The sequence below is a fragment of the Lynx rufus genome, unplaced genomic scaffold (genome assembly GCF_022079265.1).
Source record: "Lynx rufus isolate CCGP_SWC_20201006 ecotype Redwood Valley unplaced genomic scaffold, mLynRuf1.p SCAF_7, whole genome shotgun sequence".
Classification (NCBI taxonomy): domain Eukaryota; kingdom Metazoa; phylum Chordata; class Mammalia; order Carnivora; family Felidae; genus Lynx; species Lynx rufus.
Genome location: NW_025814889.1, coordinates 54,376,710 through 54,402,430, shown reverse-complemented (window position 1 = coordinate 54,402,430; position 25,721 = coordinate 54,376,710). Strand labels below are relative to the sequence as shown.

The following is a 25,721-nucleotide window of genomic DNA, read 5'->3' as shown; positions in this document are numbered from 1 at the left end:
GAAGTCTGCATGACTTTGTCTTTTCTGTTCCCCACTACTCATTTCTGGGGCATTGCTGTGAATTCTTCATTTAAAGCCTCACTCCCCTTGAAGAGGGGCCCATTTGAATAGTAGCAGTAGAGGAGGAGAAAGGGGGAACTACTAGAAAGTTTTCTTCATTAAGAAAACATATTCAGACAATGATTTGAGAACGTTAAAATAACTCCTTGTGAAAAATCAATAGACAGTTACAAGTGAGTGTTTTCATACAAGTTTACAGAACAGGGCAGATTTTCCAGGCGGCTATCAGCTGACATCACAGATGGTGAGGTGTTTACAGAGCACACTGTGGCCAGAAAGGAGACTGCAGAAGCGAACTCACCTTCTCTTCTGAAATCCAGAGAGAGGAGACAGAAGGAATTGTTTTTGTTGTGAGCTACTGAGCTAAGTAACTTACTTCTTTCCTCCCTACTCATCACACTCTCATAACTGAGGATGTAAAACTGTAGTTAATTTTTATCTGGGAGCTTTGGGTGAGGTTTACTGAATTCCAGAATTCATACTATGGCCTTTCTGGCTCTCCTCTGTTCTTAGTAATGGATTCTTGGTTGGATGTTGCATTCATTTCTCCAGTGTTTCCTTACCCTGCAGCTTGTTCTTATAGTTCTTGAAGGTAGTTCTTGCAGTCCCTGACCATTCCTTCCTCTTCCTCTCTTTTCACATCACATCTGTGGGCATAGGAAGCTAAGAGTGAAGGGTTGGACTGTACATTCTGTGACATCAGCACAGCTAAATGAATGATTCAGAATGAGGGTAAAGGGAGACAAAGTGACATCTGACCTTGGCTAACTGATTTTGGAGGTAAGGGTTTTGAGACCCGGGGAACACTATTTGTATTTTAAACCCAGATGATAGTTAGAAATAGTCCTATAACTGCAGTGAGGCCTTCTACTCCATGAATTAATGGGTCATAACTCATGTTCAAGCACCATGTAAATATCCCATGTGTGAATTATTCCATAATATATTTATGCTGCATTGTGTCTTATAGTTTAGTATATGAAGCTACATGAATTAGATTAACCCAAATGGGATTATGTTATGTGGTGTGTAAAATAGGAGAATGTTAGGAAGTATTTTTCACTTTTTCTGGGGGGAAAAGCAAGATTGATTTTTCTATGACATCTTTTGGTGTCAGTTTCTGTGATTCTTGGGCTGCAAAAAGTGACATTGGACTTCTGAGTTTTCTGTGGTTGGTTGAACATCATTGTTCAGTAAATATTTATTGTTTCTTTAGGCATTATAGAGGGATAACACATACCAGATGAAATACGAAGCAATAGCTTTAAAGCCTTGAGAGCAACAGAACTTGGCGGCGTCAACCCAACTTGGCTTAACTCCGGCTCACCGAACCAAATCCCAGATTCTATGCTTCCTGGGCTTACTATAGCTTTCTGATCCTGGAATCCTCTTCAATTCCAGCTAGATGCTGCATCAGGCACTTCGCAGATTTGGTCAAAAGCTGGTACATAGACCTCCGCTCAAGGAACCAGTGGCTGAAGATGACCCACAGAGAAGACTGAGCACTCTGGATTTAGTGGCCCTGGGTGTAGGCCGCACAGTGAGTGTAGGTGTGTATGTCCTGGCTGGTGAGGTGGTCAGCAATCAAGCAGGACCATCCATCGTGATCTGCTTTTTGGTGGCCGGCCTATCTTCTGTGTTGTCTGGGCTGTGCTATGCTGAGATTACTGCCCGAGTTCCCCTCTCTGGTTCTTCATATCTCTACACTTATGTCACTATAGGTGAACTCTGGGCTTTTATCACTGGCTGGAACCTCATCTTCTCCCTTGTGGCTGATACAGCCAATGTAACCCGGGCTTGGATTTTAGCTTTTGCCAATCTGCTTGGGAACCAGATCTCTCAGACCCTGCGTGAGAGAATCTTACTGTATGTTCCCCAAGTCCTTGCAGAATATCTAGTCTTCTTTGTTGTGGGCCTTGTATTGTTGCTCATGGAATTGCAGACTCTGAACCATAGTCAGTTTTTCCTGATTACCAAAGTGATCACATTGGTGAAACTTTTGGTTCTTGGTTTTGTCATCATCTCTGGATTCATTAAGGGGGATCTGCACAACTGGACGCTCACAGAAGACGACTACATAACGGCTGGACTCAATGACACCTCTAGCTTGAGCCCCCTGGGCTCTGGAGGATTTGTGCCCTTCGGCTTCGAGGGGATTCTCCATGGAGCAGCTACCTGTTTCTATACATTTATTGGTTTCCACAATATTTTTGAAAGAGTTGAAGAAGCCCAGAATCCCCAGCATTCAGTCCCCATGGGCATTGTGATTTCACTGTTCATCTGCCTTCTGGTATATTTTGGTGTCTCTTCAGCACTTACGCTTATGGTGCCCTACTACAAGCTTCAACCTGGGAGCATCTTGCCTGAGGCATTTCTCCATATTGGCTGGGCTCCTGCCTACTATGTTGTAGCTTTTGGATTCCTCTGTAGTCTTTCATCTAGCCTCTTGGGCTCTATGTTACCCATACGTCAGTTGATACACAAGATGGCAAAGGATGGCCTATTGTTCCCTGTTCTTGCCAGGATAGAAACTGGCACATATGCTCCCATCGTGGCCACTGTGATCTTTGGCATTACTGCACCAGTCATGGCAGTCTTCTTTGGACTCACTGATCTTGTGAACTTCAGGTCACTTGGGTCCCTGCTAGCTTACTCCCTGGTGGCTCTTTGTGTTCTCATCCTCAGGTACCAGCCTCAGAGGAGGAATGAGGAAAATGAAGCAGAGGTGCAGGAGGAGAATGGACCTGCAGCAGAGAGGCTAACTCTACAGGGACTACTTTTTCCAGGCAGCTCCACCCCTACTCCACTCTCTGGCCGGGTTGTCCATGTTTGCTCCTCACTGCTTGCTCTGCTGCTCACTCTTCTTTGCCTGGTGCTGGCCCAGTGGCCAGTCCTGCTTTCTGGAGACCCAGTGTGGATTTCAGTGGTTGTGCTCCTGATGCTCATCACTGGGATCACTGGGGTCATCTGGAGACAGCCTCAAAGCTCCAGTCCCCTTTACTTTAAGGTCCCTGCCCTGCCTCTTGTCCCACTACTGAGCATCTTCATGAATGTTTACCTTATGATGCAGATGACAGCTGGCACCTGGGCCAGATTTGGTGTCTCCACGCTTATTGGGCTTGCTATCTATTTCAGCTATGGGATCAAGCACAGTGTGGAGGGAGTTGGAATGGCCAACTCCACTTAAGGTAGGGCCAAAACTGTGGACCTTGAACTCATCAGTGCCCATACATATTTAGTTTGACATCATCATACCTGAATGCAGTCTGATCCCCCTACACAATAATTTTGAGTACTCTTTAGCAGATGGAAATGAGGTCTCCTATGGGATATTGGTGGGGGAAAAATTTATTGTGAGTCAAGGATGTGTCTTTGCTCCTTCTTTTTTCCCCCCTTATCTACTTTTCAGTTACGTCTGTAGCTGCATATTGGCTTTAAAAAATATTAAAAGAAACTGGAAAAAGTGTTTTTGTTTCCTTTGGGTAAATACAAAGTCAGGGAATTACTGAATTATATAATAATTACATTTTTAATTTTTTTTAGAAACCTCCGTACTGTTTTTCAAAGTGGCTGCACCAATTTATATTCCCACCAACGGTATATGAGGGTTCCCTTTTCTCCATATCCTTGCCAATACTTGTTATTTCTTGTCTTTTTTTTTTTATTTTAGCCATTCTGACGTGTAAAGTAATATATCATTGCAGTTTTAATTTGCATTTCCCTTATGATTCATGATGCTGAGTATCTTTTCATGTGTGTGTTGGTGTCTCCCCATGTTTTGAATGAATTTTTTTGGTGTTATGTCAGTTCATTGTATATTTCGCATTAACCCCTTATTGGATATATCATTTGCAAATATCTTCTCCCATTCAGTAGGTTGCCTTTTTGTTTTGCTGATGGCTTCTTTGCTATGGAAAAGTTTCTTATTTGCACTAAGTCCAAAAGATATACGCATCCTTATGTTTACAGCAGCACTATATACAATAACCAAGATATGGAAGCAACCCAAGTGTCCATCAGTAGATGAATGGATAAAGGAGATTATATATATATATATATATATATATATATATATGAATATTAATCAACCATTGGAAAAAAAACAAAAGAAACCTTACAATTTATAACAACATGGATGGAACTAGAAGATGTAATGCTAAGTGAAATAAGTCAGTCAGAGACAAATACTATATGATTTCACTCACATGTAGAATTTAATAAAACAAACAAACAGACAAACAAATAAAAAAAAACAGACTCTTAAATACAAGGAACAAACAGGTAGTTACCAAAAGGGAAATGGGTGGGAGGATGGGTAAAATAGATACAGGGAATTCGGAGTACACTTAACTTGTTGAGCACTGAAAAATGTATGGAATTGTTAAATCATTTTATTCTACACCTGAGAGTAATATAATGACACTATGTGTTAATTATAGTTCAATAAAAAAATAAAGAAAATTAGAAAAAGACAAAAGAAAAGATGAAATATGGCCTCTGCCCTTAAGGGGCTTATATTCTAATACAAGAGGTAAAGCACAACTGTAACAAAAAGTAAAAAGTGTTGCCATAATAAGTAAATACAAATGAGGTGTCTTAGAAATTCAGAGTGGAGAATGACCATTTGTGGCTGCCACAGTGATGACAGTTGATGGTGAAATCAGAGAAGACTGTAGAGGAATGACATTTGGGTTAGCTCTCTCCATGGACAAATAGGATTTTGCCACACATGGGCAGCAGGGAGAGACTGTAGGCAGAGAGAACAACAGTAGGAAAACGAAGAAGTGGTCGGAGCACACTGAGCAGGTTGTGTAGCTTGACGCTTGGCTGTGGGGGTGGGGGGGAGTAGGAAGGAGGATGGGCAACAGAACATACACAGGTAGATTGAAGCCAGATCTTTCCTCTGATCACAAAGTACTTTGGCTTTGAACCCACTGCCCATGCTACAAATCCCTGGGGTTGCTTCTTCTACTTGGTCATGTATGCATTCATGTACTTTAAAGTTTCTCTACTATTGTCTGCTTTGGTCCACTAGTTCAGAAAGTGCACAGCTGACAGCCAAGTGTCCTTGGTTCTAGTCTTGTTTCCACCACTAACTAGCACTGTGATCTTGAGCAAGCCCCTCAGTTCCCTCAGTGCTCTGTTTATTTGTCTGTAACATGAGAGTTCACAACTGATAATTTCTAAAGTTCTCTTTAGTTAAAAAATTGTAGGATATTGTCTTGTTCTTCTGTCTTGTTTTTCTCTCAATTTGGTCTCTACTACAAGTGATCTGAACCTGCATTCTGCCCACTTTTACTACAACCTATTGTTGGAGTTGTAGAGGTACAATAAATAACACCACATTTCCCCCTCCTATGATATTCAAGACATAGAGACAAATGATTAAACCATCAGCCTCAGCCTAATTGGCTTGTTAATCTGGCATCACTAAGTTAGACAGTCTTACTCTTCATCACAAGCACTGCCGAGCACACCCTACCTCCTACCACAAGAGAGAGCCTGTTTTTATTAGATTTTCTTGTGTATGAGCAAATTGGAGTGCATTTGTCCTGTGAGCATGTTGGATCCAGATGAAAAAAAGGAAACCACAAAAAAAAATCTGTAAGAAGCTTAGCTAGGCATGCTCAGTACTGTCTCTTTAACTGACTGATAGACACAGAGAGAGAAGGAAGCAGAGAGAAGCCAGGAATAGTACTCTGTTCAATGAGGCTCAAACTTCAATGGATGTCACCTCACCTGGAGGGCTTCTGAAAATACACATTGTTGGGCTCTGACCCCAGCATTTGGAATTCAGTATATCTGGGTGGGATCCAGAATTTGTTCTTCTAACAAGTTTTCAGGAGATGCTGCTGCTGCTGCTGCTGCTACTGCTCTAGGGACCTCACATTGAAGACCAAGGCTCCAGTTTAAACTCCTCCACATACATGTAAAATGAAGCAAGGGAAATACGGCACCCTCTGAACATTCACTTCATTTCATGAAACACTGAGATTAAAATACCATCATGAATGCTTTCACAGTGGGGAAATCATAGAGAATCACTTCACAATGTTTCACAATCCCTACAGATTCTTCCCAATGCCTAGCCTTAAAGTAATATCATTTTTTGGCTTCCATTTATTCACTTGTAGTTTTAAAAATATGAGCATCATAATACTAATGCCTACTTTTCCCATCCCCATATGAGATGTTTGTGAAGATTGGTTGAAGTAATGGGTATAAAAATTCTCTAAATAAACTTTGTGAATGTTAGATAGTGATTCCCTCTTAACTTCTCAGTAGAAATATGGAGCCTTTTCCTCCTACAAATAGTACATCTCAAAAGATTATTTTATTTGTATTTATTTAAATTCAAGTTAGTTAACATCGTAGTATTGGTTTGAGGAGTAGAACCCAGTGATTCATCACTTACGTGCAACACCCAGTGCTCATCCCAAGTGCCCTCTTTAATGTCCATCACCCATTTAGCTCATCCCCACACAAACCTCCCCTCTAGCAACCTCCAGTTTGTTCTCATATGATATTTGTCTTTCTCTGCTTGACTTATTTCACTTGGCACAATACACTCTAGTTCCATCCATGTTGTTGCAAATGGCAAGATTTCATTCTTTATGATTCATGAGTAGTAGTATTCCATATAAATGTGTGTGTGTGTGTGTGTGTGTGTGTGTGTATGTGTGTATACACATATATATGGAATGGAACATATTTCATATGTGGAACATGTGTCCACATTTTCTTTATTCATGAATTGATGGACATTTGGGCTCTTTCCATAATTTGACTATTGTTGATGGTGCTACTATAAACACTGGGCTGCATGTACCCCTTCGAATTCAGCATTTTTATGTCCTTTGGATGAATACCTAGTAGTCCAATTGCTGGATCATAGGGTAGTTCTATTTTTAATTTTTTGAGGTAATGGCATACCGTTGTCCAGAGTATCTGTACCAGTTTCCATTCTCACCAACAGTTCAAAAGGGTTCCCCTTTCTCCTCATCCTCACCAACATCTGTTGTTTCCTGGGTTTTTAATTTTAGCTATTCTGACAGGTGTGAGGTGGTATTTCAGTGTGGTTTTGATTTGTATTTCCCTAATGATGAATGGTGTTGAGTGTATTTTCATGCGTCTGTTAGCCATCCAAATGTCTTCTTTGGAAAAGTGTCTATTCATGTCTTTTGCCCATTTCTTCAGTGGATTATTTGTTTTCTGGGTGTTGACGTTGATAGGTTCTTTATAGATTTTGGATACTAACCGATAAATATACTGATATTTATCCCATATGTCATTTGAAAATATCTTCTCCCATTCTATTGGTTGCCTTTTAGTTTTGTTGATTGTTTCCTTTGCTGTGCAGAGCTTTTTATCTTGATGAGGTCCCAATATTTCATTTTTGCTTTTGTTTCCCTTGCCTCCTGAGACATGTTTACTAAGATGTTGCTGTGACCATACTTTGGCTATTGTTGATAGTGCTGCTATAAACGCAGGGGTGCATGTATCCCTTCGAAACAGCACACTTGTATCCCTTGGATACATGCCTAGTAGTGCAATTGCTGGGTCGTAGGTAGTTCTATTTTTAGTTTTTTGAGGAACCTCCATACTGTTTTCCAGAGTGGCTGCACCAGCTTGCATTCCCACCATCGATGGATGAATGGATAAAGAAGATGTTGTATATGTTTGTACACACACACACACACACACACACAATGGAGTAGTAGTCGGCAATCAAAAAGAATGATATCTTGCCATTTGCAATTATGTGGATGGAACTGGAGGGTGTTATGCTAAGTGAAATTAGTCAGAGAAAGACAAAAATCATGACTTCACTCATGAGGACTTGAAGAAACAAAACAGATGAACATAAGGAAAGGGAAACAAAAATAATATAAAAACAGGGAGGGCGACAAAACAGAAGAGACTTATAAATATGGAGAAAAAACTGAAGGTTATGGAAGGGGTTGTGGGAGGGGGGATGGGATAAATGGGTAAGGGGCACTAAGGAATCTACTCCTGAAATCATTGTTGCACTATATGCTAACTAATTTAGATGTAAATTTTAAAAAAAATTAAAAAAAGTTGCTGTGACCAAGGTCAAAGAAGTTGTTGCTTGTTTTCTTCTCTAGGATTTTGATGGTTTCTGTTTCACATTTAGGTTTTTTTTTCTATTTTGAATTTATATTTGTGTGTGGTGTAAGAAAGTGGTCAAGTTTCATTCTTCTGCATGTCACTGTCCAGTTCTCCCAGCAGCATTTGCTGAAGAGATTCACTTTTTCCATTGGATAGTCTTTCCTGCCATATAGGAAAGATTAGTTGGCCATACATTTGTGGATCCATTTCTGGGTTCTCTATTCTGTTCCATTGATCTATGTGTCTGTTTTCGTGCCAGTACCATACTGTCTTGATAATTACAGTTTTGTAATACAGCTTAAAGCCTAGAATTGTGATGCCTCCAGCTTTGCTTTGCTTTTTCAAAATTACTTTGTCTATTTGGGGTCTTTTCTGGTTTCATGAAATTTTTAGGATTGTTCTAGCTCTGACAAGAATGCTGTGATTGGGATTAAGTTGAATGTATAGATTGCTTTGGGTAGTATTGACATTTTAACAATATTTTTTCTTCCAATTCATGAGCATGGAATGTTTTTCTATTTCTTTGTGCCTTCTTTGATTTCTTTCATAAGCTTTCTATAGTTTTCAGCATACAGATCTTTTACATCTTTGGTTAGGTTTATTCCTAGGTATTTTATGATTCTTGGTGCAGTTGTGAATGGGATCAGTTTCTTTATTTGTCTTTCTGTTGCTTCATTATTAGTGTATAAGAATGCAACTGATTTCTGTACATTAATTTTGTATCCTGCAACTTTGCTGAATTCATGTATCAGTTCTAGCAGACTTTTGGTGGAGTCTATCGGGTTTTCCATGTATAGTATCATGCCATCTGCAAAAAGTGAAAGCTTAACTTCATCTTTGCCAATTTTGATGCCTTTGATTTCCTTTTGTTGTCTGATTGCTGATGCTAGAACTTCCCAACACTATGTTAAACAACAGCGGTGAGAATAGACATCCCTGTCGTGTTCCTCATCTCAGGGTGAAAGCTCTCAGTTTTTCCCCATTGAGGGTGATATTTGCTGTGGGCTCTTCATAAATGGCTTTTATGATGTTTAAGTATGTTCCTTCCATCCTGACTTTCTTGAGGGTTTTTATTATGAAAGAATGCTGAATTATGTCAAATGCTTTTTCTGCATCTATTGACAGGATCATATGGTTCCTATCCTTTATTTTATTAATGCAGTATATCACATTGATTGATTTGCAAATACTAAACCAGTCCTGTGGCCCAGGAATAAATTCCACTTGATCTTGGTGAATAATTCTTTTAATGTACTGTTGAATTTGACTTGCTAGTATCTTGTTGAGAATTTTTGCATCCAGGTACATTAGGGATATAGGTCTAATTCTCCTTTCTACTGGGGCCTTTTCTGGTTTTGGGATCAAGGTAATGCTGGCTTCGTAGGATGAGTTTGGACTCTTTCCTTCTATTTCTATTTTTTGGAACAGTTAGAGAAGAATAGATATTGACTCTTCTTTAAATGGTAGAATTCCCTGGGAAGACATCTGACCCAGGACTCTTATTTTTTGGGAAATTTTTGAAAATGTATTCAATTTCTTTGCTGGTTATGGGCCTGTTCAAATTTTCTATTTCTGGGGCGCCTGGGTGGCGCAGTCGGTTGAGCGTCCGACTTCAGCCAGGTCACGATCTCGCGGTCCGGGAGTTCGAGCCCCGCGTCAGGCTCTGGGCTGATGGCTCAGAGCCTGGAGCCTGTTTCCGATTCTGTGTCTCCCTCTCTCTCTGCCCCTCCCCCGTTCATGCTCTGTCTCTCTCTGTCCCAAAAATGAATAAACGTTGAAAAAAAAATTAAAAAAAAAACAAAACAAATTTTCTATTTCTTCCTGCTTGAGTTTTGGTAGTGTTTGTGTCTCGGAATTTGTCCATTTCTTTCAGATTGTCCAGTTTGTTGGCATATAATTTTTCATATTATTCTCCTAAAATTATTCGTATTTCTGTGGTGTTGGCTGTGCTCTCTCCTCTTTCATTCATGATTTTATCTATGAGTCTTCTCAAAAGATAATTTTAAATAATTAATGGTTGTATCAATCTTTGGTCTCTTTTCAATTTACTCATTTGTAGATGGCATTTTTTTTTTTTACTTCAATGAGATCCATGTCCCTTCAAAAAAATGTCCTTGAAGAAAATAAATGCTTCTTAAATAGTAGTAGGCATTGGGGGCAAACTTCAGAAAGTAGCCCTTAACTACCTAGCTATGAGGACATAAATAATAGGAAAAATCCTCCCCCATCACAATATGATCACTTGTATTATCATTGGAGGCCAGGGGATTGCTATGATGGTCAGGGAGGAGCCTGAGGATTACATGGGTGCTATGACTTGATCACAGATAATGGATTTTGAAAAAGAAATCCATTAGGCTGCCCTAAGTCAGAAAATATCATCAAACTCTGTGCCTAAGCTGACTTAAGAGCAGCTGCTGGATTCACCATTACTTACAGAAGGTGGAGGCAGAGAGTAGGTGTAGAAGCTGGTTGGGCCAGAAGCCTTCCCTGGATCCCAGGGTAGGAAGCCAGCTTATTGGAGCCCTTACTGTCTGGGCTTACCTATATGGATAAGTTGCAGTGGGGGATACAATCTGGTGCTTCCCCATTGGATGGATCAGCATAATGGGTTTCAAACAACTGAATGACATTTCCAAGCTTTCCTTTCTCCACTATCTTCCTCCAGACTGACCCAAAGAAATGGTTTTCCAAACGCCCTTCTCAGCACTGACCCACCCTGAAAACACACACACCACAATCCTGTCAAAAATGTCTCCCAGTTGTCAAGCAAGCCTACTTCACAGCTTGTGCCTGGTAGAAACGTTTGCACTTTGTGCTGGTGTTATGTTGTGTAGCCCCTTCTCTAGCCAAAGTTACACTTTTTGGGTTTTTTCCAATTTTTTGGTCTGTGTCTTCCATGCCTTTGACTTTAGTCCTTTATTGGTTTCTTTGTTTCTCTGGCCTTTTAAGACAGCCATCACTATCTTCTTGGGAGTGTTTCCAACTTTAATGGTTGGTAGGTTCTTCTCAAAGTTTGTTTTCATCCTCTATCAGTTTGTCTCATCCCTCTTCTCTCCAATTCCCTTGTGGAACCAGAAAACTGTCCCATGTTCCCCAGGACTCTGAGCATGGGCACTTTCAGAGCTTGCCTTTCCTCATTTTTCACCTGGTTCTTTCATCTGCTGGCTGCTGAGCAAGGAGATCCATGCATAGCACCTACAGAGCACCTCATAGTGACTCAGGCTGAGCAGGTTGAGCTCAAAGGCACATCATAAACCCATCTGTAATATGGTTGCTTTTCTTTCAAATCCTTAAGAACATAAGTGACCCAAATTATGGTAGAATAGTGAAATGGAGGTGGTGGGTTGGGGTTGAGAGGTGGTTCCAAATTTTATTTTCACTTCAGGAGGCCCATTTTTCAGCATTTCCTCAGAAGCTCTTCTGGGCCAACAAGAGGACAGTTTGTCAAAATATGAATGACCAGCTACCCTGCTCATTCCCCAAGCCAAGTACCCCAGAGCCTTACCTTGTCTGATGCCTTTCTTTGGCTAATTGTACAGCATTAATGCTTTTCAGCTTCCTTCTGTTCATTCTCACTGATGTGTTTCAGTCAGGGCATCTCTGGTGACAGAGCCTGCATTTGCATTTTTTGCTTTATTCCACACCCCTCATAGTGCAACTGAGAGCTTGAATTCATAATAACCCCAGGTGCTAGAGGTGAATAGTTACCTAGATAATTTGATCTGTGTAGATGATGCTTGTCTTTCTGAAACATGTTTAGAGGCTTAGAATATCCATGTGATTGCTTCTGCAAGCCTCTCCTTTGGTCAAGTAGGCACAGTGTTATGGGTATATCTTTTGTCAAAGAGATTGACCTTTGATATACTAAAGGGTTCTTTTTTTGGTCATAACACTGGAAACATAAGCTTCTTGCTTCTTGGATTCAGTCAACAAATAGACTTATTTATATTAGCTACTACTGCGGACAAGGAGGGCAAAAATGAATAAGACAAGGTCTCTACCTTTTAGGTGGCTTCAGGTTGGTGGGAAGATAGATAAGTAACCCAGCATTTCTAATACAGCATGATCAGAGCTTTACGATGGAGATGTGCATGAGGTACGGGGATGAAGGGTAGATCTCTAATTCTGATGCAAGAGGTGTCATTGGCCCAGGAAGGCAGAAGGGAGTGAGTGACTGTGTAGCATATGACTAAGCTAAGTTATTGGCCCAGGAGGCAGAAGGGAGTGAGTGATTGTGTAGCACATGACTAAGCCTAGACACTACAACGTCTTTCTCAATTAGGTTGCCATTTCTTTATGCATTCATGCACTGAACAAATATACAAGTACCAACCAGGTACTAGTCACTATACTAGGTCTTATTTGAAGATGTACAAGTCACCAGGGAGCTTGCAGCCTAGGGTGGTAGACAGAAAAATAAACATTTAAAATCCACCATAAATCCTGAGGCAGAAGCATGGGAAAGCTGACATTTCCTTAATTAAAGCCAGTTGAAGTGTTATGCTACGTAGAATGCTTTGAAGGGGCAATATCAGTAACTTACTGTCTTGCCCCATTGTAGTCTGTGAATAGGTTGATTCAGTTCCACTGTGCAGTTTATTTATCATCTAAAATCCCAGCAGTTAAAGGATCTGGAATATATCAAACTTTTTAAGGTCCCTGCCTGGACAGCCTTCCTAGTTCAGGAAGCAAATCATCTGACAGAGAGAGTAGTGAGAGTGTAGACGCACAATCCTTTTAAAATAATTTAGTAATGATCCTACGTAACTGACCAAGAATTTACAGAATCTGTTCTTTCTGTAGAGACATTTCCTTGCTGCTCAACCAGTGAGCTTGCCAAGTTTAGAGGATTAATCTTTGACATTGTAAATAAACTCAAGTTGTAATTCAGTCGCAGGGATGAAGGGAATTTAGACTTGTGTTGTATAAGGGAAAAATATTAAATGGATTTGTGGAAGAACAACTATGGCAGTCCGTATTGTCTCTGGTACCTTAGCACTGAGTTTTGGAACTACAAGGGACTCTCTAGGTCTTCTGATCCAATGCTCTTTTTTTTTTTTTTTAATTCTAATATAGTTAACATACAGTATTAGCTTCAGATGTAAAATACAGTGATTTAACAATTCTATACATTACTTAGTGATAATCAAGATAAGTGTACTCTTAATCCCTTTCACCTACTTTGCCCATCCCCTCCATCCACCTCCCATCTAGTAACCATCAGTTTGTTTTCTATAGTTAATAAAGTGGTTTCCTTTTTTGTTTGTCTTTTTGTCTTTATTCATTTGTTTCTTAAATTCCACATGTGTGAAAATATATGGTATTTGTCTTTTTCTGAAAAATTACTTAGCAATATATTCTCTAGATCCATCCATGCTGTTGCAAATGGCAAGATCTCATTATTTGTTATGGCTGAATAATATTCTATTCTATATATAATATTCCATTAAATACACACACACACACACACATACACACATGTACACACTACATCTTCTGTATCCATTCATCTATCAATGGACATGGGCTGTTTCCGTAATTTGGCTATTGTGAGTAAAGCTGCAATAAACATAGGGCTGTGTACATCTTTTCAAATTAGTGTTTTTGTATTCTTTGGGTAAATACCCACTAGTGGAATTACTGGATCACAGGGTAGTTCTATTTTAATTTTTTGAGGACCCCCCCATACTGTTTTCCAGTGGTTGCATCAGTTTGCATTCCTACCAATAGTGCTTGAGGGGTTCCTTAGTATCCGCATCCTCACCACCACCTCTTGATTACTGTGTTTTCTATTTTAGCCAATCTGACAGGTGTGATAGCTCATTGTGGTTTTGATTTGCATTTCTCTGATGATGAGTGATGTTGAGCATCTTTTCATGTGTTTATTGTCCAATGGTCTTATTTTATACATGAGAAGACTAAGACCTATAGTGCCTGAGATGGTAGCAGATCCAGGACTGGAACCCATGTCTTTTGACTCACACTTCAAGACTCCTAATACTACACCATGCTACTGCTTGTCACATTCAGACTCTAGTTTTACTTGCAAGACTCTACTGTCAACTTCCTTCTACTCAGTTCTTTTCTGTCCCTCCCTATGGTCCACGTCAGCTGATTCAAGCTGCTTCCTGGCCTCCTGTCCATGCTACACATTTTCTGGCCTCTGAAACATCCCTCACACACTTCCCCTCCTCCATCAGGCTGGCATATCTTCATCTTTCTCTCCTTTCTGCCCCTTTCTTCTCCAAACCAGCTTCATACTCCCTCTTCCTGGAAGCCTTCTCTAACTAACTTCTTCTGTCTTTGAATGGTTCTTGGTTCTTCCTCTTTTCAAGCCTTTTTGTTGGTTTGTATTCACTGCTTTGTTGCTTAGTAAGCATTTTGACAGAAGTTAATATAGATATTTACATTCCATAAGAAAACTTAGATTAGGTGCTTCCTAAAGGTAAAACCTGGAACACGCAGGGGGCATTTTACATCATTGTGTGACTATAGCTGGGAATGGACAGTCTGAGAAAGGCAAATTACTTCTGTATTTGGGAAGAGGAAAGAAGACTGCCTTCTAGGTGGGTGGGTATGTTGATCCTCTTAGAGGCGGGGTGGGGGGGTATTTGAAATGACTTCTTAAGATTATTTCCAGTCCTGGGACTCTATACCCTTTTGCACCAACTTGTATATACCAGAGCCTTAGCCTGATGCTGTTACCAATTTTGTGGCCTGTGTTGAAGAATAAGAAATCCTGCAACTAATAGGTGACAGATTGGTGTGTCCACTGCATGTTATGAAGAATAACAAAAGAGCTTGGTAAAAGGAACTTCCCACGTGGAATGCATTGTTAGATGGATCACCTGGCTGCCCTGTGGATGACTTCATTTACTGCCTGGAGATCTCTACCTCAGGGAAGGAAGGCCAAGAGCCCTTTTGAGCCAAGTTCAAATTCTCTTGCCTGATTGATACCTTGGTCAATGGTGTCATTAACAATGCTTCAATAGCCTGACTGGCTGATTTCAAAATGGGAGAGGTGATTAATGTCAGAAATCCAGTTGGGGAGAGCATTGAAGGGAAGTCCCAGAAAGAAAAAATGGGGGAGGGGTCCACCTGTGCCCCCAGAGGCCCATCCACTGTCTGCAACCAAAGGGAAGATCGTGGGGATAGGAGTCTGATTTCCAGCCCTTTTTTGCTTTGCTGATTGCTCTCCATCTCCCTTCCCCTATCTCCTCCAACAGCACACATTCTGACACCTACAAGCTCATTACATGATGATGACCTATTTTTTCATCTTTTCCATGAGCATCAAACACATATCATCTTGCAAGCACATGTATTTTTTTTTTTTTTCCCTACCAATGCTGAGTGCCTTTGAAGTCCAATTTATTGTAGGGTTAAGCAGCCAGGTCTTGATTGTACCCTAAAATTGCTTATAATTTTGATGCCTCCAAACTATTTCCTCCAAACTATTTCCCAAATATACCTTTTTTCTACAGAAGGGTGTGGCACAACCCCTTTTTATTATCTTCTGTGGCAGAATGTGGAGAATAGAGAGGACTTGGGGAGCAATTCTCCAGGTGGGTTTCAGGAACGACTTAGTCCCTAGCTTCTAATTGCAGTTGGGCTGTATTAAAGTTGTACTCTACTCAGCAAAACTGAATTCAGTTTTTCCTTCAAGGTTTAGGGCCAATATGGCTTTACTGATTGCTCAGAATGGTCACTGAGAAGTTTCTACTTCAGTATTCAGACTTTTCAGGATATTTCCATTGTGGCCACTTACATCTGTGAATCCAAATGGGATTAGAAATGAGAATATCGTGCCTTAATCTAGGGAGTCAGGGCTGTGGCAGGCAGCTAACCCAAAGCATAGTAGTCTTTCTGAAGTCATTCTGTAACAACTTCTACTTCCACATCTAACCACTCCCTCACCTGGCTTAAGTGGAATTCAGCATCTCCTTAAGGGATGTTCAGGGGGAAAAGAGGAAAATGGAAGATAAGCAGTGAAATCCTAAGAACATAGGGGCACCTGGGTGGCTTAGTTGGTTGAGTGTCTGACTTTAGCTGAGGTCTTAATCTTGCAGTTCATGAGTTCGAGCCCTGCAACAGGCTCTGTGCTGATGGATTGGAGCCTGGAGCCTGCCTCAGATTCTGTCTCTCCTTCCCTCTCTGCCCCTCCCCGACCTGCACTCTCTCTCTCAAAAATGAATATTAAAATAAAACAATAATAAATCCTAAGGATATAAAGTGAGCCCAAGCAGAACTCAGCTCTTAAATACAATTCAAATTTGGATCCAATAGTCTTCTCTGCTCCAGGCTTCACTTTATCCCTTAGTACAATAGAGAGGAGCATCATACCTTTGAACACTCAGATTCATTACAGGAGGACGAGTCTGTGTGTCCAAAACAACCAGGAATGCAACCAACATTTCCTTAAAGTACAAGGAGAAAATGGAAACTAAAATTCCTACTTCTCTTTCTGGAGAGGCCAACAGTAGCATTCAGTGTTGACCCATGCTGTTGGGCTGGAGACTGGCCTACCTATAGTCTGAGTCCTTGTTAGCTCTTGTTATAGACTGTCTACAGCTGACTTCATTTGTTCTGTGTGTCTCCCACACATGACACTCACCACATATGCTTGCTGGGACTTGCCTCCAAACATTTATACTGGCCAGTTCCCTCCTCCCCCAACCTTAGGTACTGTCTTCCCATCCTCTCTGTTCAACTGTGTCCCTTTCCTCTTTGTATAACTGGTCCTAAAGTCTCTTCTCTGCCTTGTTGGTCTTAGCTGGCTCTTAGGACTCCATTATTCTATGGTACCTCCACATATTTTTGGAAACCCAGTTTGAAATACACTATTAATGATTTCTGATCGTTATTTAACTTTTTGGCCTTGGCTCCACAAAGCCAAAATCAAGGGCACAGCTATTTAAAAATGTTGAAGCCTTGTAAAATATTCTGATGAGTTGAATACTTCTATCATATACCTTTTCTACATCCTCCACCTCCTCAATTTACAGTTAACTACTGCCTTCCATTTCAACTATCTTTTTCTTGCAAATTCTCCTAAAAGAATTCAGTTATCTGTTTGTAAATATACTGAGAAGTATATTCCAAAGAGACAAAATCCTATGAAAATGTTTGGCTAATATTTCCATGTTTAAATTCCTTAAGAGAATTGACCAAAATAACTTTACCTGTCAGACATAATTTCCTAGAGAAAAATATGGACAAAAGAATAAATTCCATTATATAACTATTTAGTGGTTAGGGTTTAATCACTGGCAGCTGAGTTATTTGAATATGACTAATTTCTATCTATTAACAAATTATATTAATGATTACATAAAAATTTTGAGATGTTTGTTCATTAGAAAGGAAATTATATGGAAATATACTATGTACTGAGAATTTGTCATGAATTATCTCTGAGGTGATTTACATGCCTTATAGAATTAAATCCCCCCAGTACTATTGTAAGATAGGCATTTCATTACCTCCTTTTAGAGATGGAGGAAGTTGAGGTTTACAGAAATAATTTGCCTGGAGTCATGCTTCTGGTTAAGCATTTTAACTCAGTCCCTGTATTTAATCATTATATCACACTGTTTCCTATGGGATTTTTTTTTTTTTCAGGTTAAATATGTTTTATTAAATGAACCTCAAGGGTATTCGAGTATTCTGAACTTCTGGGGGAAGCATCTAGGTGATTCAAGTTCAATATGATTAGTTTATTATCTAATACAACTAATTAGGTATTAGAAGTATTAAAAATTGATTACAATGAAAAAGGACAACATGTGGCTATGGTTTCACATGTACTGAAATTTTTACACAAATATGTTGTAATGCCTTTAACAAAATTTTGAGGTGAAGAGTAGCACCAGCCCCATATTTCATAGATATAGTGATTAGGAATTACCCTTGCTTCAGGGTGCCTGGGTGGTTCAGCTGGCTAGGTGTTCACTCTTGGTTCCAGCTCAGGTCATGGTCTCATGGTTCATGAGTTCGAGCCTTGCATGGGGCTCTGTACTTCCAGGGAAGGGTCTGCTTGGGATTCTCTCTCTCTCCTCTCTCTGCCCCTTCCTAGCTCATGCTTTCTTGCTCTCAAAATAAATAAACTTAAAAAATAATATAAAAAAAGAATTATCCTTGCTCATAGAATCAGCAAATGTATGCATGTGTGCGCATTGGGGCTGGGGGCAGATGGGCAGGAAGAGTGGTGGTTGTGTGGATTCAGGCCAGAATTCAAACCCAGTTTTGGACTCCATAGCTTAAAACCGTAACATGGGAACTAAAACATTCCTCCTATTTCATTCAGTGTAGTCGCCTATAACATTAATTTGCCAAAACTGGCATTGGTTTTGATGGGGTTTTGGAGTGGTGGGGGTCCAGAGCCAAGGGCCAAGAATTCTTGAGACATCTTTGGTGCAAAAAGGTGATTTTATTAGAGCACGGGGACAGGACTCGTGGGCAGAAAGAACTGTACTGGGGTTGTGAAGAGTGACTGATCATATACTATGGAGTTGGGGGAGGTAAAGGCAAAAAGGAGGCTTCCAAAAGGCCTTCATATGCTAAAGAGGACTCATAGGATACTGGAGGCCTAGCTATTGTCAAGCTAAGGTTGTTTTTTTCTCTAGCAAATCATTAACATAATGATAGTAGGGGGTTCCTGGAGAACTGTTATACTCTGTATTTGCCTCAAGTTTTTGTCAATGGGCTACAGGTTATAAAGAAATTTAATGTTACCATTTCCTTCTTGCCTTTGTTCCCCACATCACTATGGAGGGGAGGGTGATGTTGGGGCTCCAGGAGACTGAGTCCATAGGTTTCTGGAGATTAGGCTATTGATAAGATTGCCTTTGTCTTGTCATTTACAAAGACATTTGTAAACTGATAGAGATTTCATGTCCTTCATCTCTATCAGTGAACCAATTGTTTTCTGCTTCTCTTAGCTTTAGGGCAGCTAGGAGTGCCTGAGGAATGTCACACATATCCCACGGGGGGGGGGGGGGGGGGGGAGGGAGGGGGGGCGGTTTGCAGGGTGTCAGCTTGCCTTATGCATCTTTATCAAAAGAACTGCATCATTCTTAGATCTCAAAGTTTATATCAAGGCTTCTTAGATGCTAGTAAGGTACAGTGAAAATAAAAGTTTCTAGACCAGCAGACCTGGGATCAAGCCTTGTTTCTATCACTTTCTTTATAACCATACACTGAATTTCTTTTGAGCCTCTTTTATTTTTTTTAAATGTTTATTTTGTGAGGGGGGCGGGGGAGAAGGGGCAAGAGAAAGGGAGAGAGAGAATTCCAAGCAGGCTCCATGCTCAGTGTGAGGCAATACGGGGCTCAATCTCAGGATCATGAGATCATTACCTGACCCGAAATCAAGAGTCGGATGCTCAACAGACTGGGCCACCCAGGCACCCCTGAGCCTTTTTTAATATATAAAAGAGGTATACTCCTCTCTGCCTTACAGGACTCATAAAAATTCAGTGTAATGATTTACATGAAGGCACTTAGTAAAATGAAAGAAGATGACTTTATACAATTGCTAGTTTTTATTATAACAGTAAAAAGAAAGAAAGAAAGAAAGAAAGAAAGAAAGAAAGAAAAGATAAAAGAAAAGAGACTTTATATGTTCTCACATCAGAACAGGTGAGACCAACAGACCAAAATGGGCACCCTTCCTGTGCCAGTGCAGGTGGCCCCAAGGTGCAGACCCATCTAACCTCAGGAAGGAAGAAAGCCTGATTGGGGTCGTAGTGTATATAGGAGACATTAGAAGCTCTGTTAAGTTCAAGCCAGCCATGACTTGAACCCAAATCTTAAGACTCCACTTTAAAATAGGGCATTTTAAATGAAGTTCTGTTTTCAAAGGACTTTTTAATACTTAAAATTTTGAAAATCAAAGGAAATTAAGCAAAGTAAGAAACCCAGAGGATGGCAGATAAAGCGAAGTGAGACAAAAAGACTATTATGACCATTAAAAAATATAGGACCGACAAGGTTGGGCAGATATGCAAATACTTAAGATTGACAAAGTGGTAGAGAAGTAGGAGTGTTATGAATGAAAGGAAAACAGCAATTCTAACCTTAGAGATAAGAAAGTCGTGGAGAACTGTTGTCAGGCGGAAAGAGATTCTAAAATAATAAAATAAGCCACAAAGCACAATATACAACATTGAGGAAAGATACTGTATAACTGAACACAATGTGGCTTTTTACTACTGCGGAAACATTAGGTGGCAGAAAAGTGAAATCGTTTAAAGAAATTTTTCGAAGTTTCTTTCCAGAGGTGGCAAATGGCGAAATAGTAAAAATATTAAAGTATAAGCATATTAAGAGAAAAAAAAAAGAAAGAAAGAAAGCCAAAACCCGATAACTGGTGACATTTAAAATACCGCCTCCCAAACAACGGGCCTGTAACTTGTAGAGGAGTCCAAGTTTGCAGAAACATCCCCAAGGATGAACGGCGGACATCGCACATCAAACTTTCTCTTGTGGCCATCTGCAGGAACAAAGCGCCCATCTCACTGGGGGTGAGAGCGGCCAGACCCTAGTGCAAGACAGACGCTCAGCAAAGGCTTCCCCCCACTCCAGATCGGACTTCTCCCTAGACCCCGCGGACCCGCCTCCCAGACCAGGTCTGCCACTGCAAGTCCAGCCCCCGACCCCTCAAGGCAGCCCTCCCAGTCCCGCATCCCTGGCTCAGTCCCGCAGGCCGCCGCCCCCAACACGGAGCTTCATTCAGTGACCCGGGCAGAGGGGAGGGCGAGCGAGAGGAGCTCGGGCAACGGGCGTGTGAGGCTCCAGGCGGGGATACCCGGGCGAGTGCTTACTCTGGGTGTCCGTTAAGGAGATCATGGCTGCAGCGGTGAGGGGAACGGCTACAGCACCCTCCAAGAGCCCAGGGGACAAAGCAACGCGGGGAAAAAAAATAATTAATTAATTAATTAACTAATAAAAAACCGGTAGGCAGCCAAGGGTACAGCCCGAGCATTTACAGAACACTCGAGCCACAAGTGTGGCTCCCCACAAGAGATTCAAGACTGCTTCCCATTGGCGAAACCCTCTCAATAGCAACCAATCATCCATAGTCTTGTTCGGTGATACAAAAAGTGGCCACACCCCTTCACCAATTAGAGAAGAGTGTTACTTGCAATTGGTTGAGGAGACCAAACCGGAGGGCGAATGCTCCCAGCTGGAGAAAAAGGGAAGCTTGGTAGGGGAAGGTTTTCTTTGGAGAGCGGCTGAAAGCCTACAGTTCCTGAGCTGTGCTCTTTGAGGTCGGAGACCTAAGAAGCAGGGGGTGGGGGTGGGGGTGCGGGTGGAGGGGCTGGAGGGTGGAAGGGGTGGAGGGTGGATGGGTGGGAGAGGATCTGGGGTAATTCGGCTTTGAAAGGGCTAATCTTTTCTTTCTCCTTACTGAGGGCGAGGGCGGTCTATCGCGGATCACTTCCTTTCACCAGTATACTGTGCAGAAGAGAAAAGGGCGTTCGTTAATCCTCGCCCATCTCTAGTGGAACTCGGGCCTTTAGGGGCACCTTGGACATTCTACTCCTTTTTATCTCCAACCTTTCCCATGCAGGAAGTTTGGTTTCCAAAATCTGTTTATTGCCAACCACCATTTATTGTGAACGGTACAGGGGCCACGCAGGCATAGTGGAGGATTGCTGTCGTCTTTAAGAAGCAGTTGGTGGGGAGAGGAGGGGTGTGTTTCTGATTTAGCCTGTAGTACCTCAAGGGTATTTACTCCAACATAAATGACTGGCTGTGACCCCATACAACATTTACTGTGGCTGCTGTCAAAGTTCAAAAATAGCAGAAAACCAATGAATCATTGATGTAGCAATTAGTAAAGTTTGTTGAGCATCCACCAAAGAACAGCTGGGGAACCAGGAGCACTCAAGCCAAAACAGAATTAGGCGCAGGGCTATGTTGTTACAAAGCAGCTTGGGAAGTAAGAAGTCTAAGGATTTTTTTTTTTTTTTTTTTTTTACAGTGATAAGAGTATTTACATTTTCTTAAGTGATAGGGAATTGGTTAGTTGTTACCTCGTATCAACTTTGGGAAACAGTTTAAGTTGTGCTTATGATTTCCACGGGCGTAAACAAGTAATTTATCCAGGGGAAGTTAGTCTTACAAAATAAGCTAAATTAAGCTTTGTATGACAAAACTGGTTTGTCTGCCAGGGAAGTTTCAAGGCTGGTCTCTGTTGGTTTTTTATTTTAACAATTCCCCCCTTTTGATTATTTTCTCATGTACCCAGTCTGAAGAACCACATATTTGTTGTTGCCATTTGTTGAATGATCAGCCTGAGGGCCATGTAGTCACCGTCTTCATCATTTATGTGTTTATTGTTTATTTCCTCTGGTAATCTGATCCTGATGGATACCATTTGGCATATGAGTGGCTGCTGGCAGGCATTTAAGAACCCTTAGGAGTAGACAACATATTAAAGAAGTATATATGATGACTTAAGGAGAACCATAGCCAAAGACTGAAAAATTCCCCAGAGCAGATTCCCAGGTGTCAAGACTTAACCAACTAAATAAATCAAATGGATTGCAATTTTTAAAAAGTTATTTACAAAAGCATAACATGATGTATTAACAGTCACATCCTCATGATGACTTAGGACTGGATGAACATGAGGATGTTTTATTTTAGGAGGCAGTGCTGCAGATGAACTTCCACCCCAATTAGGCCTCTTTATGATGTGAGCAGTCAGGTAATTTAATAAAAAGTATTTCTGTGGAAACGAACGAGAAACAAAGGTTAATAGTTGAAGGAAATTACAAATTCACTGAGTTTGGAGGGCAGCCAGTTGAGAAAATTTATAAATATTGGGTTCAAAGCATCTTCAGATGGAGTGAGGGCAAGAGTGGCAATTGACAGATTTTCCTGGTTTGCAGTTTGAATGTCTCTGGTATCTTGCTGCGTGACCACAGAGCAACAGACACAAGGACTGGCCTCACATGAGCTGTTTTGGTGGTTTCTCTGAAGTTTATATTCGGTTGTCCAGCTTTCCCTTGCATGGCTTTGAGAAAAGGGCAACTTTATTTCCATAGTGATTCCAGGTGAGAAGAGTGGGAGGAAACTGGAAATGTTAGTTTGGAGAGTTCTAGTCAAGTATTGGAGGAAACTAGAAGAATTCAGGATCCAGTTCATTTTGTGAGAAAACAAAACCTCAAGGACAGTTAACAGCACTTGAATCTGATATCCACAGAGGTGTACTACTGAAACATTGTTCTCTTTAAAATTGTTCTTATTTTTATCAAAAATAACCATGGTAAGACTAGCTTGTTTGCAAATTACGTCTAGTTTCAAAAATTTGGCCTGATTATTTACGTAAGTGCAGCAAGAATAGTGACTGACCATATAGGCTCTTTTAAATCTGCTCTGCTGGAATGGAACTTTTCATAAGGAATCTTAGATTGAACTTTTCAAGTCTTTTTAGGTTAAGAAGCTAACATTAGGACGTTTCTAATTGTGTCCTAATACAAAGAGAAGAGTCAGTTGAGCTTATGTAAATATGTAAATATGTAAAAATATATTGTCATGAAAAATAAAGATATTCAATATGAATTTCTGAATTCTGGAGGGATCAGGGAGGGAGAAAAATATACATGTTTCAACCTTTGTTTACAAAATTATATTTTACTGAAGTGCTGCTGTAAGCTATAGGTAGCTTAGAAGAGAGGAGAAAACAGGACCCTTTAAATCCGGACAACAAAACATTTAAGAACCAGCAGTGTTTTATTTTTTTTTATTTTTTTTTTTTAAATTTTTTTTTTTTCAACGTTTATTTATTTTTGGGACAGAGAGAGACAGAGCATGAACGGGGGAGGGGCAAAGAGAGAGGGAGACACAGAATCGGAAGCAGGCTCCAGGCTCTGGGCCATCATCAGCCCAGAGCCCGACGCGGGGCTCGAACTCACGGACCGCGAGATCGTGACCTGGCTGAAGTCGGACGCTTAACCGACTGCGCCACCCAGGCGCCCCGAACCAGCAGTGTTTTAAATGAAGTCATAAAAAAATTATAATCATCGTCTCATCAGTTCAGTCTCTTATAATTCTTGTTTTGCTTCAGCTTAGGTCAGCAGCTTTACGTATCAGTTTGAAATTCTTACCCATTCAGTGTTATGATCTTAAAGTTATGACAAACCTGTACTTGTCAGTCTTTTCCATGAATTTCCTTGTAAATGAAGCACTTTTATAGGAACACTTTTGTGAGAGATCAGAGTAAAACAATCACTGCCAGAGAGTGAAAAAAGATTAAAAAATAGCCATGGTTAAAGATCTGGTGAGAGTTCATACACATACATACACATGCACACGTGCAGACATGCAATTGAGAAATAAAATTGGTTATTTTTATGATCTATGATATTTTAAGATAAAAGCTGGAATTATGACTAGAATTATGACTATGACAGGAAATGTCAGGTATTTAGGAATTTCAAATAATTTTTGAATTATTTAATATATCCTATATAAAAATTATGATCTAAGGTAAAACATTATTTGACAGTGTTTCCCATGCAATTTAATATATCAAGTAAGTCTACATAAATTAACCTTCCTCTTTTTACTTTATCTAGAAGTCGATTTGGGGAAGTTTGTTTAAAATGTCAAAAGATTTAAAACATTTGGTCAAATAGGATCATAGGTCACTCTGAAATAATACTTAGGTACCCATTCAACCAGAATAACAATTAAAAGATTCCAAAGGCAAATATAAAAGTCTACATAGTTATAAAAAATTGAGCTCTTGTAATAGAGAAGACTCAGTTTTTCTAAGTAATCCAAGATGTGATGAAGAATTACACAAAACTATTTTCATAAGACCCAGATCTTTGTTTCATAAATAGATTACCTTAAAGGTACAGAAAAAGTTTTATTTATAATTTCTTAGGAAGAACTGATCAATACTCAAAACAAAACAAAACTTTGTCCTTTTAACAGAAAACCAAATTCTAATTTTGTACCAGTATACTTTTGATGTTAGCACTTTTTTTTTAAAACTTAAATCCATTTCACTTGTAGCTAGACCATACATAAAATTCTTTTCTCAAGATTTCCAGTTTTGCCCCATCTTTTTTTTTTTTTTTTCTTTTCCTCATTCTGGAACAATTATTTTACTTGAGGATGAAATCGCTTTATTTGTTTCCCTTACCAAACACCACCACCACCACTACTAACAAAAACCCATGTCCTTCATTTCTTTCCTTGTCCAAAAAACACATTCTATTTTCCTTTCCTACTTTTCATATAAAGTCGTTATCTTTCTCCTGTATTATTTCTATTAGCTTTAAATTACATCTATTAATTAGGATTTTTAATGCTTATAATCTTGGAATTCCTAGTAAAAACTAAGAAGTAAGCAATTGTGGACTGGCAAATTTATAAATACACAATTATAAAAACTTTTTAGAGATACGTTTTTTGGTTTTTTTAGATACATTTTTTTATGGTATGTTTATTAGTGTGGCAAAGGACATAGTTATTAACAGACCCAAGTATCGTCTATCTGTAAAAAT

General features: G+C 40.1%; 1 protein-coding gene across 7 annotated transcripts in view; it reads left to right on the top strand.

The window, feature by feature from the left end:
* LOC124501493 (cationic amino acid transporter 3-like) overlaps positions 1-25,721 on the top strand; it is a 214,991-nt gene that overhangs the window by 134,228 nt on the left and 55,042 nt on the right. Inside the window, exon 2 of one of the 7 annotated variants that reach the window (XM_047065719.1) lies at positions 1,462-3,548. The exons of 3 other annotated variants lie outside the window; for them this stretch is intronic. In XM_047065719.1, coding sequence (XP_046921675.1) covers positions 1,466-3,247 — 1,782 coding nt within the window. In that variant the 5' untranslated portion in view covers positions 1,462-1,465 and the 3' untranslated portion in view covers positions 3,248-3,548. Of the gene's footprint in view, positions 1-1,276; positions 3,549-15,743; positions 15,759-25,721 lie in introns of those variants that run through there. 3 more of the 7 variants (XM_047065718.1, XR_006959768.1, XR_006959772.1) reach the window with 3 other exon arrangements.